The 17,913-nt window shown below is 37.5% G+C and overlaps 1 protein-coding gene across 1 annotated transcript; it reads left to right on the forward strand.

Annotated features, from left to right (window-relative positions):
• The first annotated feature begins 8,141 nt into the window (after nt 1-8,141).
• LOC122038652 (disease resistance protein RPS2-like) lies at nt 8,142-11,639 on the forward strand. Its single transcript, XM_042598495.1, has 2 exons — nt 8,142-8,270; nt 8,780-11,639. Exon 2 carries the CDS (start codon nt 8,787-8,789, stop codon nt 11,406-11,408), a length of 2,622 nt encoding a protein of 873 aa, XP_042454429.1. The 5' UTR covers nt 8,142-8,270; nt 8,780-8,786; the 3' UTR covers nt 11,409-11,639.
• Nucleotides 11,640-17,913: the final 6,274 nt, after the last annotated feature.

Raw genomic sequence — 17,913 nt, forward strand, 5'->3', positions numbered from 1 at the left:
TTGATTCGGGAGTAGGGCACAACGTCGGCGCAGGGGAGATCGGGAGAGAAGGGGAGTTGGTGTCGGGTGAGACAAGTGAGGGAGATCTTCGGCCGAAGGCTTTGTACGCGTGGGAGGGAAGGAGAGGAGGCGTTGGCGGCGAAGGTTGGGGAAGAAGAGGAAGATGAGGAGCTTCGGCAACAAAGAGGAAGAGAAGAGGGACACGGCACGGCGATGGGAGGAGAAAAAGAAAATGAAAAGAAAAAGAAAAAGAAAAGAAAATTCAACTTTTCCTCGTTTAAATAGGGTAGCTTAAACATGTTTTCCCTTGGCTCAATTTTTGATCTCCTTAAACTCGTCATATGAGCTTCGAAAAATTCTCATAAAATTTCTAAAAAAATTCCCCTATGGTTATTCTTCCATTTTCGGTATTTTATAGACCTCATTGACTATCCATAGGATGACTAGCCCAACCCCACAAAATTTTTCCACCGGCCATCAGGATAAATCGGGAAGTGCACGCAGTAGCCAACCTAAGAGCCCATCATCCTTTAGTTGTGCACTCCATTTAGAGAAAAAAATTCTACAAATATATTATAACGAAGATCAAATCATGAATACTTAGATGATAATCTAAATATTCGACCGCTGTAGATAATCCGGGACCAGGTTTAAACATAAGAAATAATACAAAGGATGGTTGAATGAATTTTCCATATTAATAAAGATTATCTTCACAAAATTCACTCATATGATAGATTGATCTGGGTGAGTTTCACTCTATGTTTTTCTAAATTATATTTAATTGTTTTAAACTTGTGCAAATGTCTTCAAACTGACACGATGGTGAGAGATTTAAAGTTATTGCCAATACTTTATTTCAGATCAATATTCCCTTTTATTAAATTATGCACTTTCTTCCATCTATATCATTTGAAAATGTTTGTAGACAAAATAGTGGGCATGTCAACCATGCAAAATTTGACATGCTATTATTTTGCTAGACGAAAAAATGGTGATAATATTTGTATTTACCTAGATGAAATAATGATGTTAATGATTGAGGATATAAAATTTTCTAAAAGTTTAACAGTTATTTGTCATTTTTTATAAAAAATTTTGAAAATGAAAAAGTGTATTACGAACCACATAATAAAATTGTTCCTACTATTTAACCAAAACTCATTTATACTAAGGAATATCTTTCCAAATTAGGGGGGTAAATAAATCAAGTTGCTTATGACTTATTCGAAACTTGATTCGATAAAAGCTCATTTAATGAAACTCGTTAAGATAAATAAACAGGCTTAAGTTTCACAATATGCTCGTTAGCTCGTAAATATATTCGTTAGTAAGCTCATGAATCAATTTTTAAATAAAAAATAATAGTTTTGATATTGAATTTATAGATTTTACACTCTACTTATGAAAAATATAGACAAATATATTAAATTTATTTATTAGAATAAAATTATATATTTTAATACGAATATTATAATTTTCTCTAAATATATAATTTAATTTCTAATAAATATTTAAATTTAAATTTATATTTATTAAGCTCGTTTATACTCGATAAAAGTTCAAATAAGTTTGTAAGATATGAATATATTCGTTAAATAAAGTTCGAGCTCAACTCGATTATAAACGAGTCAAACTTAAACATTCAAACATTTGGATCAACTCAATTACACACCAAAGTCATAGATATGAGAGACGTGGTAAGATTATTTGTTGTGTAATCTATCTACAAGTAAATTATGTTAACTTTTTTTGTAATTTGTGAACATTAAAAGAGAAATCATAAAATTTAAAAATAGATATAGGATACAGTTGCACAAGAAAGGACTATTATTTTACAATAAAAGGGAAAGTGGATAAGGTGTCCCGCCCCAGGTAGTCCCTACCGATAAAATTTCGACAGTATCTCTCCTGTACTGATGACAATATGAATCCAAGAATACATATATCCATACCTCGGCCCACACGGTCGGAACAAATACAACACAAATAACAAACAATCCACGCAGTTTATATATACAATTCACGCAGTTTAATATACAGCCTCCAGCTGATAACAAAAATTACTAAAAGAAAAGATGATAAAGAAATCATCACAGATATATATAAATCCTACTCCACTACAACGAAGAAATGAAATTCACGAAGTAATGAGAACATCCGCAGCGGAAAACAAGAGTAGCAAACTCAAATGTCAACATAAAGTCCATAATACAAAAACCCACATCACAAGTGTATAAGGACATAAAATTGAAAACAAAAGTCGAGAACTGAAAACCCTTGCAACAAGGGGGGATAGCGACTGGAATCTCCCGACGACCTCAACCTGAAAAGTGGTAATATAACAGTGTGATTCCAAAGAACTCAGCAGGTAATCAATAGATATGTACAACAACATATAACCACCAGCAATAACCTATAGTTCAATCTCCTAAACCATAGAACTTATAGTACAGTCTCCTAATAGTATAACAGGTATGCATAGCTGAATAAACTGTAATAACTAACAATAAGCATGTAATACAGTTTATAGCAAGAATAATAAGACATGCATAACTGAAATAAACTGTACTTACCTGCAAGTCCTCTGAGCAGTAATTGTTAACATACACAGATAAAAATAGTCAGAGTAAAAGAATGTATCTTGTATGCATGTCAATCATATGCAGTCATCAAAATATATCATCTAATATGCAACAATCACAAAGAATGCAATCTGTACATCTGATGCAAATGACATGTCCTGGTCACCCCTGACGCCAGTCAGCCATCTCACACACGATAGTGAGACCGAGTGGGTAGGACTGTGACACTGTGCACTCTGTCATCACTACTCTTGATGAGTGACCGGGTGGACGGGATGCTGTCGGAGTACAGGTATCCTCCTACCTCAAATCATAGTGAGGGAGCGCAATGCTCTCATCTCCCGGTACGCGATGACAGGGAGGGATCCCTGCCTGCTATTACGCTGCAGTCACACTACCCATGAGCGGACCAGCAGTGCCCTACAGAGCAAACTGGCATACACACCCTGGGTGTTGTGTCACTACCCATGCAGTGGTCACGTTGTGTGCAGGCCCATGTAGTCGGCTGATGAGCTCAACAATAATGGAGTCGTCAATCGCCCAGCATGCAATTATGCGGGATGGTGCATGATGCTACAGTATGTCATACCTGAACATATCCTCATCCATATATATGTGCCAGAAAGATAAACGCATATATAACAATGATATAAGTAGCATAAATCCAAGAACACATAACAAGTATGTCTAGCAACTAATCAAGTATAAAGAAGCACTCTAAATATCTATCTCTATGAACATATATACACACAGTAAGAGATAAAAGCATACTAGACTAAAGTATAGCAGATAACAGTAGAAGCATGTATCAGGTATCAAATAAGCTAAAACTAGGGAAGAGATAAATCTACCAATTACCACTAGTTATATATATACTATAAGTATCATAAGACACTCTCAAGAGATAAGTTAAAGTGTACTCACCTCAAATATAGGGTCCAATCAAGCAATCCAAGGTCGAGACGCTCGTCTCGAATCAGAGTCCTGCGTCAAACAATATATATATATATTATTTAGTTAAATCCAAATGAATAGCTAAATAAAATCTCCAAAACTAAATTAGGGCAAAACCCTAATCAAATACAATCACAACCTACCTAATTAAATCTAACGGCCAATTAGGATTAGTTACCTAATCCCTAATCACCAATTAGATTAGTAGTCTAAACTTAAATTAAATCCAATAGTTGACTAGGATTAATTGTCTTAACCCTAATCATTCCATTAGATTAATCTAAGCAAATAAATCTAATAACAATCAACAACTAATTACAACATGTATCACCATCTAAAATAATCAAATCTAACCATGATCTACACCAAAGATGAAAACCTATATTCAACTAATCAATCACTCTAATCATGTAGCAACTAGTAATCAAATTTATTCCTAATTCAATACATACATAACCCTAATTCAAATCATGATCATGTAATCAAATCATGCCTAAATCTACACATAAACATAATTCATCTAAAACATGTATCAATTACCTCTACACATACCTCAATTAACAGCCACTGTTGATTGCTGCAACCAAGGGAGCTGCTAGTTGGAGTGTTGCCAGAACGGGAACACCCCGTAGAATAGAGCTTTGGATCCACAGAACACAACCTTGCTGGATTCCAGTATACTGTTCGGTTCAAGATTGGAATCAATCGGATCAAGTAGAAATCAATCAGTGGAAATCACAGATCAAACAAACAACCTCACCTTGCTGTCACCTTCCCCGAACACCGTTATTATGAAGAGGAGACGAAGCTCGGAGCTAGGGCACGGCAAAGTAGATCCAAGCCGGTGATGAAGAGGAAATACCGAGGCTAGGGCTAGGTTCTCCCTTCTTGATCGGAGATTTGCTCACACAAAGCAACGATTCGAAGGCAAAGCACCGGCGATGGACCTAGGGCACGGTTCGGAGAGAGTCCAATGAAGAAGGATCAAGAATCATCACACGAAATCCTTAACGATCAACCGAACATGATGCCTTACCTTCGGAGCCCTAATTGCCTCTTCACGCAGACGATCGGATGGAAAAGACTCGACCTAGTGGCGTCGACAGTCGGCTAGAGGAGACGCGACGTCATGTCTGCGACCCAGAGAGGAAAAGCACCGGCTGGATCTGAGCTTAGGGTGTCGATGCCGGCAGAGGAAGATCGCCGGAGGTCGAAGCTCCATTTCGTCGTCGTCGAGTCGTCTGTGAGAGAGCGTCGAGCAGAGGAGAGATCAGGGAAGGAGAGGGTCGGGAAATCAGCGTTTTGGGAGATAAATAAAAGAAAAGGAAATATATATTAAAACATTTCGTCACTTAAATGAGTATCCCAGGCTTAATCCGCGTCCGCCGATTGATCCCCTCAAAACCCTTCGTACGAGTTCCTAAAAGTTCCCAGAAAATTTTATAAGGCTATTTCTCAAATAACCCTATTTATTTAAATTTTTCGATGTCTCACATAAGGACATCTCTAATGTATGTTTTGTGAAAGGTTTATAAAATTAAAAAACCTCAATAAAAAAGTTTGAAACATTATAGGGATAAAGTTTGAGATTTATAGTTCAAGAATGGTATTGAAAACTCAAACTCACCTTTTTCTTTCTCTTGAAAATGGAACTAGTAATTAATGATAAAGTAGTGTTGCATTGTGATTTGTAATGTAGAGAGTTATATGATTTATAATATAGGGTTCATAAAAATATTGTAGAGGAGTTTTTTCATGGTAAAAAAAATACTAGATTTTTTAATTTTGATGTAACACAATGGTAACTATAAAAAATCTTATTTAGAGGTGTAACAATTGAAGATGTCCTAAAAATAATAGTTTCGCATGAGCAATTATAAAGAAGTACCAGGAAACAATACTCCTTATAATTATCAGTGTAAATTTCGTTATCTCATAATCATTAGATATCATGTAGTTGAACTGATCACTGAAATACGTAATTTATGGTTATTCTTGATTGGGAAAATATATAAGAAAAAGGGGAAATTCAAAAATAGAGAAGGACAATGCATGGAACAGTGGAAGAAAACAAAGCATCAGGGAGACAAAAGGATCTACGTCGACGAATATCATGAAGGAGATGGAGACATTAAGGGTTTGTTCTAATGATCGGAAGATTCAATTTCTCGGTGTTCTTAGCATGAGAAAGAAAAAAACTATGGTGAAAAAACACTTCTCTTATTGCTTTTCCTCTTAAAAATGCTTCGGAGCAAAAAGTTGTTGGATATTGGGGCCTTAAATGGACCAAAACGATTTAGAGGAAGGAAGCCATCAATTGTTGAAAGTCGTAATTGACTTCAAAATTGAAATCTACGATTCACGTAGATAGATTTAGACTATTAATTTGCTTAAAACTGATTAAGGGTGAATGAGAAATTAATGTTTAAAGTCAGCCCAAAATAACATTTATTATTCATTAATAAAGTGCATGGGAGAATAGTCCCACATCGGAAATTCTCGATGTGTATTCTCTACTTATTAATGAAGATGTGTTAATGGAGTTAACACAAAAATAAAAGGACAGATGCTCCCTTAGCCCAGGGCGAGCAGGTGCTTGCACTTGTGAGCCCGCCACCCGCCACGAGCGCAATGGGCGCTTTGTAGGCGCACTTGCATTGAGGAGCTTAAATTTATGCTCCAGGTGACATTGCAGTGTCTACGTGGCACTCGGGTGACGTGTCAGGCTCGTACCTGACGTGGCAGTACCTATGCGGCATCCTCGTGGGTAAAGGAAGATGACTGGACAGTTGACTTAGGGAATGGATGGCTACCGTTGATCAACGTTGATCAAATAGGTATGATGGATCACTTGTGATGCGATCTAGAGCGTTGGATCGCAAAGAGTAACGATCTGATGGCTTGGGATGAGACTTGATCTGAAGCATCGAATCAATGGATCCAGATCCGATGGCCGATGACAATAGACGGGATCTGAGGGTCACAACTCCTCAGATCTGATGGATGAGATTGAAGTGGGCTTGGTGAAGGGTTACAACCCTTCAGAATAGATGATCTAGATCGATCCAGCCCAAGGAACACATCCACTCACTCAAAGGACACTCAACCTCTTCTTTCAGTATAAATAGAACCCGATGGAATACTCACTCAATCCTCTCTTCTCCTCCTCAAGCATTCATCTCATCTTGTGCATTCAAGAGTCCAAGAAGTCTACTAAAAGGTTCGCTGGTCTCGGAAGTCGGAGTGCTACGATTCCGAGACGTTTGTCGTCGTTGTATCTTGGGAACGAATTGCAACAATCCGTTAAGCACCGTAGCGGAGCAATATCGTTTACGGAGATAGTGTCGAACACTAGCCTCGACGATCAGTTTGCATACTCCAGAAGCTACACGGGGATCAACAAAAGTAGGGCCCCGGAACTTAATCAATAAAGTTCAAAATTATTCTTTTGTTTATGTTTTCCTAATATTCTAAAATTGATTTCACAAGATAAAAACACTGATTTTATTCTGTTATGAAAAATGAAAGAAGAAAATCATTGCTTTCATTTTTTTTTCTCTATTTTTTTTCCGAATTTTGATTTATTTTTCTTTTATGTTTTTTACTTCCTAGTATGAAAGTGAGACCAAATGCTTCAAAAAAAAACAGATTTTTTTATAAAATTGTACAAGTTTAAGTCAATATAATAATTTTGATTGCTATACAAATATATACTAATATAAATTGGGAAAGGTATTGAACAAACACCAAAGAGTTTAAAGTCACGTAGACAAATATTTATTTGTGAAATCAAATTATTTAAGTTTCAAGTAACAATTTGATTTAAAATTATTATGTGTAGCTGAGTTGATCTAAATTTGAGAAAGAAATTAATTATAGCCTTTCAACAAATTTAAGGAACTTGATTATACTATATAGACTCAAATTGATTAAATTTCAAATATGATTCATTTTTTATATATTTCTCATATGTACATATTATGAATATTTTATAACATGTCTTCATTTGGAGCAACGTTAGATTACTTCAAGTTTTTTAAAGACAACTTGTTGCCACGAAGAACCCTAGAAGCATTATTTTACATAGTTATTGTCGGGAACAATTTATGGTTGTTTCGATTGCGTAGTGTGGTTTGAAGGAACAGGTGATTTCTATACAGAGTGAAAGAAGAATATAATGATAATTAGGTATATATTTTATTAAATATAAAATTTGGATATGCATAAAAGGAAACTATATCGTCTCACACAATTATAGAAAGAAATTATAATTGAATATTTTTTATTTGATAGAAGAGTTTTTACTTTTCTTTTAATAAGGCTAATTAACACACTCTTCTTTAGTTTTAGAAACAAGCCAATTACAAAAGTTAAAACCTTCTTCCGAAACCACATAAAATCGAGAACAAATTCTGTACCGACCAAATACTTTTCTTAGCACAAGCTTTTATTCTTTACTTTGCTCTCTTCAAGAACTATGCCCATGGGATGCCCTCTCTCTTTGCACATCTCCTTTGCTTCCACATGGAGCAATCATGATTTGGATTTGATTCTACATCTGCTATTTATAATGCACCGTGCCATTCTCCTTCTTCATAATCTCATAATTATTTTTCTCCTACATCATACTTGACTTTCTCCAACCCTATTGCTGCAACAACTACCATGGAGAAGGGGTTGTAAATGAGTCCAGTCCAGCTAAAATTTATAAAATTCGACTTATTTAATAAGGTAATCGAGCTAAATTAAATCTAATTTAAAATGAACCAAATAATTAAAATAGTTGTTTAAGCTTAATTTAGTTTGGTTTCTTTTTTTAACTGAAATTTGATTTAAATTTAGTTTGTCTAAATATTATTGAACTCTCAATTCAAATTTATTTAATTGTTTAAAACTTTTAACTTTTTAAACTTATTTGATTAGTTATTGAGTTTGATAATGCAAGTTTATTTGACAATTTTATTTATTTGTCAATGTTGATAAGAGTTTATTGATAAATATGTTTTATAAATTTTGTTCGTTAACTTTATTCATAAATATTATTTATGAATAGTTCATAATTTTTATTCATGAATATTAACAAACAGAACATATATCTATTTAAACTTGTTCATTAATTTAATAATTTATTTTAAATTTTTTTATTTAATTAATTTTGTATATACCGAAGAACAAAAATAAATTTTTATTAAATTGAATATCAAACTTGCTCTTACAAATGTTTGTTACGTCTCTAGCAGCTCTATAATGGGGTATGTTTCCCCGAGTTCTCTTATGGATATTTTCAACTTACTGAAGGCTTGCTGCTCTCCGTCATGCAATTATATCATGACCTATGACGGGACTTTTAGCTCCTTGGCCAGTGAGGTTGGGCAGCTGAAGGACAAAAGTTCCGATGTCAAGAGAGACGTCGAGGCAGCAACAAGGGATGGCATGACTCCCAGGAGCGAAGTGCTTGGGTGGCTAAGCTCCGTGCAAGACATGGAAGGTGAAGCCGAGTCGATAGAGAGAAAATACAACCAAAAGATCAAGTGTTTGTGCAGCTTCCCACTCAACATTTGTTCTGCCTACCGTCTCAGAAACAGAGCTGAAGCAGCACTTGCCACAATCAGAGAGCTCAAACAAAGTGCAGAGTTCACTAAGCTCTCAGATAACCTGAATCTTACCCGCTCCATCAAGATGCCAACCACCAAAACTATCGGCATGGACAAGGTCTTCGAGGAGCTTCAACGCCATGCCAAAGATGATAGTTTGAGTGTGATTGGCATCCACGGAATGGGTGGTGTGGGCAAGACAGCACTCTTGAGAAGATTCAACAATGATTTCCCGAGTGAAACAGAGGCAGACGTGGTAATCTTCCTTGAGCTATCAATAGACTATAAGCTGGAGGAAGTCCAGAAATCTTTATTCGATCGACTGAGTTTGACATGGCAGGATGAGGTCACACACAGAGACAGAGCAACCAAATTATTTAGAGTCCTGAGTACGTTGAAATTCATATTGTTACTCGATAATCTATGGGAGCCCCTAAATTATCAGGTTGTTGGAATTCCACTTCCCGCGCCTCCATCAAAGTGCAAGATCATATTCACAACCCGAACAGAAGACACTTGCAGCCACATGGGCACAGAAAAGATGATTAAAATGGAATGCTTAGAAGAGGAGGCAGCCTGGAATCTCTTCAGAAATAGTGCAAGGATGGATGTCATTGACGCCGACAAGAATGTACGGATCGAAGCTAGAGATTTAGTCAAGGAATGTGGCGGCTTGCCTGCAGCTCTCATTGTGCTGGCACAAGCAATGGCGCCTAAAAAGACGTGGGAAGAGTGGATACACGCCTTGACCATCATGAAGGACACACCACACCAACTTCCTGGTATGACAAATAATGTTTTGTCTATCCTGAAACTAAGCTATGATCGTCTATCCAGTGACAACTTGCGAGTTTGCGCCTCTTATGGTGCATTATTCGAAAAAGGATCTTGGATTTACAAATATAATATTAGGCATTATTGGATAGGTGAAGGGATTATTGATAATGCCGATACTATATTGGATGCTACCCGGAAGACACAATTTCTGCTTGGCATACTACATGCAGCATCTTTAACAGTAAGAGTCGATGATGTCTACTTCACGATGCACCCCATGACTCGAGCCATGATATTGTGGGTGCAACGTGAGTGCGGGAAGAAGGAGAACAAATGGTTGGTGCTGAATAGGGAGCAGGTCAAAGAAGAGAATTGGCGAGATGCAGAGAGAATTTCACTGGGGGTAAACCAAATAAGAGAACTTCCCGAAACACCTCAATGTCCTGACTTAATTTTTCTGAATCTAGAGTTTAACGAACTTCTCAGCAAGATTCCAAATGGCTTCTTCTTGCACATGCCTCACCTCAAAATCCTTAATTTGCGAAACACTTCTATACAGGAGCTCCCGGCAAGCATTGGTAATCTGGTGCAACTGCACTATCTCGATCTATCCAGAACTAGGATTACTTCTCTACCAAAGGAGATGGCAGCTTTAGTAAATCTCAAATTATTGTCGTTGGCATTCATGACATCTTTGAGAATCATTCCTGACCAACTATTCTCCAGTCTTCGAGAATTGCAGTGGCTTGACATGTGCGACAGCTACACTGGGTGGAGGGAAGGACAGATTTGGGAAGGAGGTGTGAGTTTTGAAGAGCTGGAAAGCTTGAAGAGATTAAGAGTCATTGGGATTACAGTCAGCACGCTTGCTGCTCTTCAAAACCTCTGTATCTCTCCGAGACTAGCAGCATTCACATGTTGGCTTTATATAGAAGGGTGTCGAGATTTGACGTTGTTCGACATCCCATCCAAGGATTTTCATCTGGAAAATATGCTCGAAGTATTTTGTATCCGGCTTCACGCAATGTGTGAGCTAGAAGAGGTAGTAATTGGCAATCTTAAACCGATTCTTCAATCTCTACAGCAACTTCGACTTTCGAGTCTCCCAAAAGCAAAGCTCGTTTGGAGGGCTACGTTCCCTAGTACTCTTTTTAAACTAGAAATTGATGGTTGCGGGGCAATAGATAGATTGATCAAATTGGAGGGAGAGGCAAATGGTAGTGGGGAGACAGTTATAACAATCTTTCCTGATCTCCACACAATGGTGCTACGGCGGCTTCCAGAATTGAAGAGTTTGAGTGATGGGGAACGAATATTAAATTTCCCATCGTTGAAGACTATCAAGGTGGAAGATTGCCCCAAGCTGACGAAACTGACGTTGGTTGCTGATGGGCTGAAAGAGATCAAGTGTCAGAGATCATGGTGGGAGCAGCTCAATTGGGGTGACGAACGAACCAAGTCCTTTGAACACCTCTACAATCCCATGAATATAGATTGATTGCTAATTCATCACGGATGTATGTGAAGAATGTAGGCATTTTATACAAATATTGTGAAAATCTAATCAGTACTAATTTTAGTTTTATGAGAGATATATGAGTGCCCTGTATTTGAGAGATTGATTATGTAATATTGAGTGTCTAAAATATGATATTTTGTAACGAGAGCTTAATTCAAGTTCCATGAGTATTTTGTACAGCTCTTCAAACAGTGCAAGTATTTTGTACAAATGTTGTGCAAATCTTTGTACTAATTTTAGTTCTATGAGAAGTATGAGTGTCAGATATATGTGAAAGTTTGAGTATGCAATATTCAATGTCTAAAATATAATATTTTAGATAAATTACAAGGATGTTTGCTTAAATTATAACTAATATTATTTTAATATATTAATTAAATAAATAATTATAAATAAAAAATAAAAAAATATAATTATTTGACACCTCTCTCTCTTTTTACAAGTAGAACTTATGTCACATGGCTATTTTGTCCTAGTAAAAAGGTCCTTTGCATGGGAAAGATAAAGAACTTAACAAAACATTTTATCTCTATTTTATAATGAAAGAAATGAGCGCAAAGACAATGCTTTAATATTATTTCATCATTTTATGACGTGGGCGATACACATATAGGTTAGTCTACTGCATCGTGTGAACTAAGTCGCACCTTACTATGCTTTTTGCAATAGACTATTTCCAGGATTCGAAAATGTGACTTTTTTATCATAAAGTAATAACTTTACGGTTACACTAAGACTACCCTTCTTTATATATATATATATATATATATATATATATATAATTGGCTCTCATCTATCAATTTTTATATTTTCTCAACAACAAAATTCTCAAGTCAAAAGGGATGATCAAGAGGTTGAAGAAATAGCCTTGATGGCTAAAATGGAAGTGCATAAGACTGTCGAAGGGAAAGAAGATACGTGGCTACTTGACAGTAGTTGTACTCATCACATGACGCCGAACGGATCATTGTTTGATATTGTTCATTCATGCAATTGCTTGCGAGTAAGAATGGGTGATGGAAAGCTAGTTCGTGTGCAAGGCAAGGGCAACATTGAAGTACCAACACTTTCAGGTACAAAAACCAAATTCACTACGCTTTATGTTCCTGATTTGCATCAAGGTCTAATAAGCATTGGACAATTGTTAGAAGAAGATTATGATGTTCATTTCTTTGATAAGAAGTGTGAAATTAGAGATGCTCAAAAGAACTTAATTGTTGTTGTAAAGATGGTGGATAGGAGCTTTCCTATAAATTGGGGAGAAGTTCTGGCAAATGCTGTAAGCACCGATGAGAGAGAGCTATGGCATAAAAGGCTAGGACATTGCAATTATCAGTCGCTAGCTAGCCTGTCAAGAAGAGAATTCGTGAAAGGTATGCCGAAGTTTAAAGAGACAAATGGGATTTGTGAAATCTGTCAACTCGGCAAATTTCATAGACAGCCATTCGGACTTGGGCAAGTGTGGAGAGCTAAGGAGAAGCTCCAACTGATACACAGCGATGTGTTTGGTCCTCTGAATATACCTTCGTTAAATGGGAGTCGGTATTTTGTAATATTTATTGATGATTTCAGCAGGTACACTTGGGCTTATTTCATTAAGACCAAGTCGGAAGTGTTTAGCCATTTCAAGTACTTCAAGGAAATGGTGGAGACTCAAACGAAGAGGAAAATTGTTAGTTTCAGAAGTGACAACGGTGGAGAATTTACCGCACGGCAGTTAAAGACATGTTGAGAGAAGCTAGAATTCATCACCAGCTAACCGTTCCTTACATGTTAGGACCAAAAGTAGCTAGAGGGGTGAATAGCTCGTCGTTTTCGCTCGGTGGTCGGCGTTGCTTGTTCCTTCAACGATGTGCAGCGAAAATACAAAGAAACAATCACACAACGCTAACACGATTGGTTTACTTGGTATCCACCTCACAAGAGGTGACTAATCCAAGGATACACACCAACACACACACCCTCCACTAAGTAAAACTCTCCTTTATGGTAACTACCAAGGGCGGAGAAGCCCTACAAGACTCAATACAAGAAGAGAGGGAAAGGATACAAGAAATACAAGCTTACAAGCTTACAATGAGTACAAACCCAAACCCTACCTTCTCTTCTTGGCTTTGATCCGCCTCTTGACTTGGAGAACTTCCAAGATCCTTCAAGAACTGGCGATCTGAGCTTTGTGAGTGCTGTGGAGAAGCTGGCGAGAGATCTGAGATGAATCTGCGAAGAGATGCCGAAGGAATCGTGCGCCTGCGGCCTTTATCGACGCCAACGGTCGGATCCCGATCGATTCGATTATTCCCAATCGATCGGGGAGGCTTTGGATCGATCCACGGATCGATCCAGAGCGCCTCTGTGCTATGGAAAAACGCCTGGATCGATCCACGGATCGATCCAGCGCTTATCGGGCGAAGCAGCATCGTCCCAATCGATCCACTGATCGATTGGGACCTCTGGATCGATCCACGGATCGATCCAAAAGCTTTCTGTTCGCTGGGAAAGGTCTGGATCGATCCACTGATCGATCCAGAACTTGATTTTTGCCCAAAACCAAGTTCCAAGACTCCCAAACCAACATCCGGTCAACCTTGACCTGTTGGTACATCATGCCTAGCATCTGGTCACTCCCTTGACCTACTTGGACTTCCACCAGATGTCTGGTCAATCCCTTTGACCCATCTGGATTTCCTTGTGCCAAGAATCCAGTCAATCCTTTGACCTACTTGGACTTCCCAACACCAGATGTCCGATTCATCCTTGATCCATCTGGATTTTTCCTTGCCTGGCTTCACTCACCAGGACTTTCACCTGGCTTCACTCACCAGGACTTTCACCTAGCTTCACTCACTAGGATTTTCCTTCTGTCTGGCTTCACTCACCAGGACTTTCATTCTACCTAACATTCCAGTTAGGACTTCCCAGTCAAGTATCCGGTCAACCTTGACCTACTTGACTCTTCTTCAATCAATATCTTATTGTCAAACATCTAAACCCAAACCAAGACTCAGCTTGGTTAACCAGGTCAACCTCGACCTGAGGGATGTTGCACCAACATTACACTCCTCAACAAAATGGAGTGAGTGGGCGGAAGAATAGGACTATTCTAGGCATGACAAGATGCATGCTACACGAGAAGTCGTTACCAAAGTTTCTATGGGCAGAAGCAGTAAACACTGATGTCTATTTGCAGAACTGAACGAAGTCTAAAGCTGTGGAAGGGAAGACGCCATACGAAGCTTGGTTTGATAAGAATCCACAAGTGGGACATCTCAAAATCTTCGGAAGTCCATGTTATGCTTGGGTTCCAGATATAAGAAGAGACAAGTTAGATAGTAGAGCAGACATTTGCATCTTTGTTGGTTATAGCCTACATTCCAAAGGCTATAGACTCTACAACATTGAAAGTCAGAAGATTATCGTGGCAAGAGATATCAAGGTGGATGAGCATTCCATATGGAATTGGGAGGACAAGAAAATTATCCATGCTGTAACGCCAGTGTTGAATGTCATGCATGATGAAGACGATGAGGAAGTCAACCAATCGGAATTAATTTTGGAGGAAGACAAAGATGACATCCTGAGAAGAGGAACTCGAAGCCTCTCGGACATCTATGAAAGATGCAATGCGGCTATTGAAGAGCCATCTTGCTTTGAAGAGGCATACGACATTCCTGAATGGGAACAAGCAATGAAACAAGAGCTTGAGATGATAGAGAAGAACGGAACCTGGGGTCTAGTGGACAGACCAAGCAACAGGAAGGTTATAGGCGTGAAGTGGATATACAAGCTAAAGCTCAATCCAGTTGAAAGCTTGAACAAGTATAAGGCTAGGTTGTTGTCAAAGGCTATGCTCAAAAGGAAGGAATAAACTATTCCGAAACCTTTGCACCGGTGGCTAGGTATGATACCATATGTCTTATCTTAGCTTTGGCCGCTCACCATTCTTGGAAAATCTATCAAATGGATGTGAAGTCCGCTTTCTTGACTGGCGATCTCCAAGAAGAGATATATGTAGAGCACCAGAAGGATTCTACAAAGAAGGTGAGGAGATGAAGGTGTATAAGCTGAAGAAAGCATTGTACGGCTTAAAACAAGCGCCGAGAACTTGGTATGCAAAGATTGACGACTATTTGATCTCGCAAGAATTCAGGAGTTGGAATGAAGCAACTCTCTACATCAAAAACAAAGGTGAACAAATACTCATAGTCTCTATATATGTTGATGATATTCTGATCAGTGGGAGCTGCTAAGTTCAAATAAAAGATTTTCAAGCTACTATGGAGGAGAAGTTTGAGATGAACAAGCTTGGAGAGTTGACTTATTTTTTTAGGCCCGGAGATCCAAAGACAAGCCAATGGTATTTTCTTATATCAACAAAAATATCTTATGCAGGTCCTAAGGGCGCACAACATGGAGAAATGTAAGCCAATGCCCACTCCTATGGTTTATGACCGAACTAATGATGGTAATGAAATGAGTTTGCCAGACACAACAAAGTTTCGAAGTCCGATAGGTAGCCTATTATACTTAGCACATAGCCGACCGGATATCATGTTTGCAACAAGCTACCTATCTAGATATATGGCCAATCCGCTGCGTTGACATATGGTAGCAGCAAAGAGAATCTTGAGGTACTTGAAGAGTACCAGAACCCATGGAATTCTGTATCATAAGTCCATGAAGAATGAACAGGTAGTGTTGTATGGGTATTCAGACAGTGACTGGGGCGGCTCAAAAGAAGACATGAAAAGCACCTCAGGGCATTGCTTCAATCTTGGATCGGGGATGATCACTTGGAACTCTAAGAAGCAAGAAGTAGTAGCACAGTCCATTGCCGAGGCTGAGTATGTTGCTGCAACAGGAGCAACTAATCAAGCTATATGGCTCAGGAAGATGCTGAGCGACTTGAATCACGATCAAGAAGTGGCAACAACAATTTTGTGCTACAACAAGTCTGCCATAGCCATGAGCCAGAATCCAGTTTTTCACAATAGAACTAAACACATGAAGATAAAGTTTTATTATCTGAAGGAAATGGAGGAGTGACAAATCCATATGGAACACATTTCAACAGAAGAAATGGTGGCTGATGTTCTGACGAAACCATTGCCACGAGCAAGGTTTGAAAAGCTTAGAGAAAGGCTTGCAATAACTTGCAACTCTGATGTCAAGGAGGAGATTGTTTCAGTTGATATCAAATACTACAATCCAAAGTTAATTGTCTCACGACACTAAAGAACATTGCATGAAGACAAGTGCAATTTGAAGACAAGTTGGCAAAGTAATAAATGTCATCAATTTCAAGGGCAATAAAGGATCTTAAAGTTGGTCTCTTGAAATACTATTGAGTATTTTAGTAAACTTCTTCAACCAATGTTAAGATAGTATAAATACCCCATGAGGGTGCTTGTAATGACACAGAATTCACTTTGTGAGTTTCAATTGCAACTTAAAGTATAGTTTGTTCTCTCCTTTCTCTCTACACCTCCTACCTCATCATCCTTTCCTTCCATCGTTGAAAACTCAAACTTACCTTTTTCTTTCTCTTGAAAATGGAACTAGTAATTAATGATAAAGTAGTGTTGCATTGTGATTTGTAATGTAGAGAGTTATATGATTTATAATGTAGGGTTCATAAAAAAATTGTAGAGGAGTTTTTTCATGGTAAAAAAATACTAGATTTTTTATTTTTGATGTGACACAATGGAACTATAAAAAATCTTATTTAGAGGTGCAACAATTGAAGATGCCCTAAAAATAATAGTTTCGCATGAGCAATTATAAAGAAGTACTAGGAAACAATACTCCTTATAATTATCAGTATAAATTTAGTTATCTCATAATCATTAGACATCATGTAGTTGAACTGATCACTGAAATACGTAATTTATGGTTATTCTTGATTGGGAAAATATAAGAAAAAAGGGAAATTCAAAAATAGAGAAGGACAATGCATCGAACAGTGGAAGAAAACAAAGCCCCAGGGAGACAAAAGGATCTACGTCGGCGAATATCATGAAGGAGATGGAGACATTAAGGGTTTGTTCTAATGATCGAAAGATCCAATTTCTCGGTGTTCTAAGCATGAGAAAGAAAAAAACACTTCTCTTATTGCTTTTCCTCTTAAAAATGCTTCGGAGCAAAAAGTAGGGCCCCGGAAAAGTTCAAAATTGTTCTTTTGTAATTTATGTTTTCCTAATATTCTAAAATTGATTTCACAAGATAAAAATCCTGATTTTATTCTGTTATGAAAAATGAAAGAAGAAAATCATTGCTTTCATTTTTTTTCTATTTTTTTTTCTCCGAATTTTGATTTATTTTTCTTCTATGTTTTTTACTTCCTAGTATGAAAGTGAGACCAAGTGCTTCAAAAAAAACAGATTTTTTTATAAAATTGTACAAGTTTAGGTCAACATAATAATTTTGATTGCTATACAAATATATACTAATATAAATTGGGAAAGGTATTGAACAAACGCCAAAGAGT

This window comes from Zingiber officinale, chromosome 1A (genome assembly GCF_018446385.1).
Source record: "Zingiber officinale cultivar Zhangliang chromosome 1A, Zo_v1.1, whole genome shotgun sequence".
Lineage (NCBI taxonomy): Eukaryota > Viridiplantae > Streptophyta > Magnoliopsida > Zingiberales > Zingiberaceae > Zingiber > Zingiber officinale.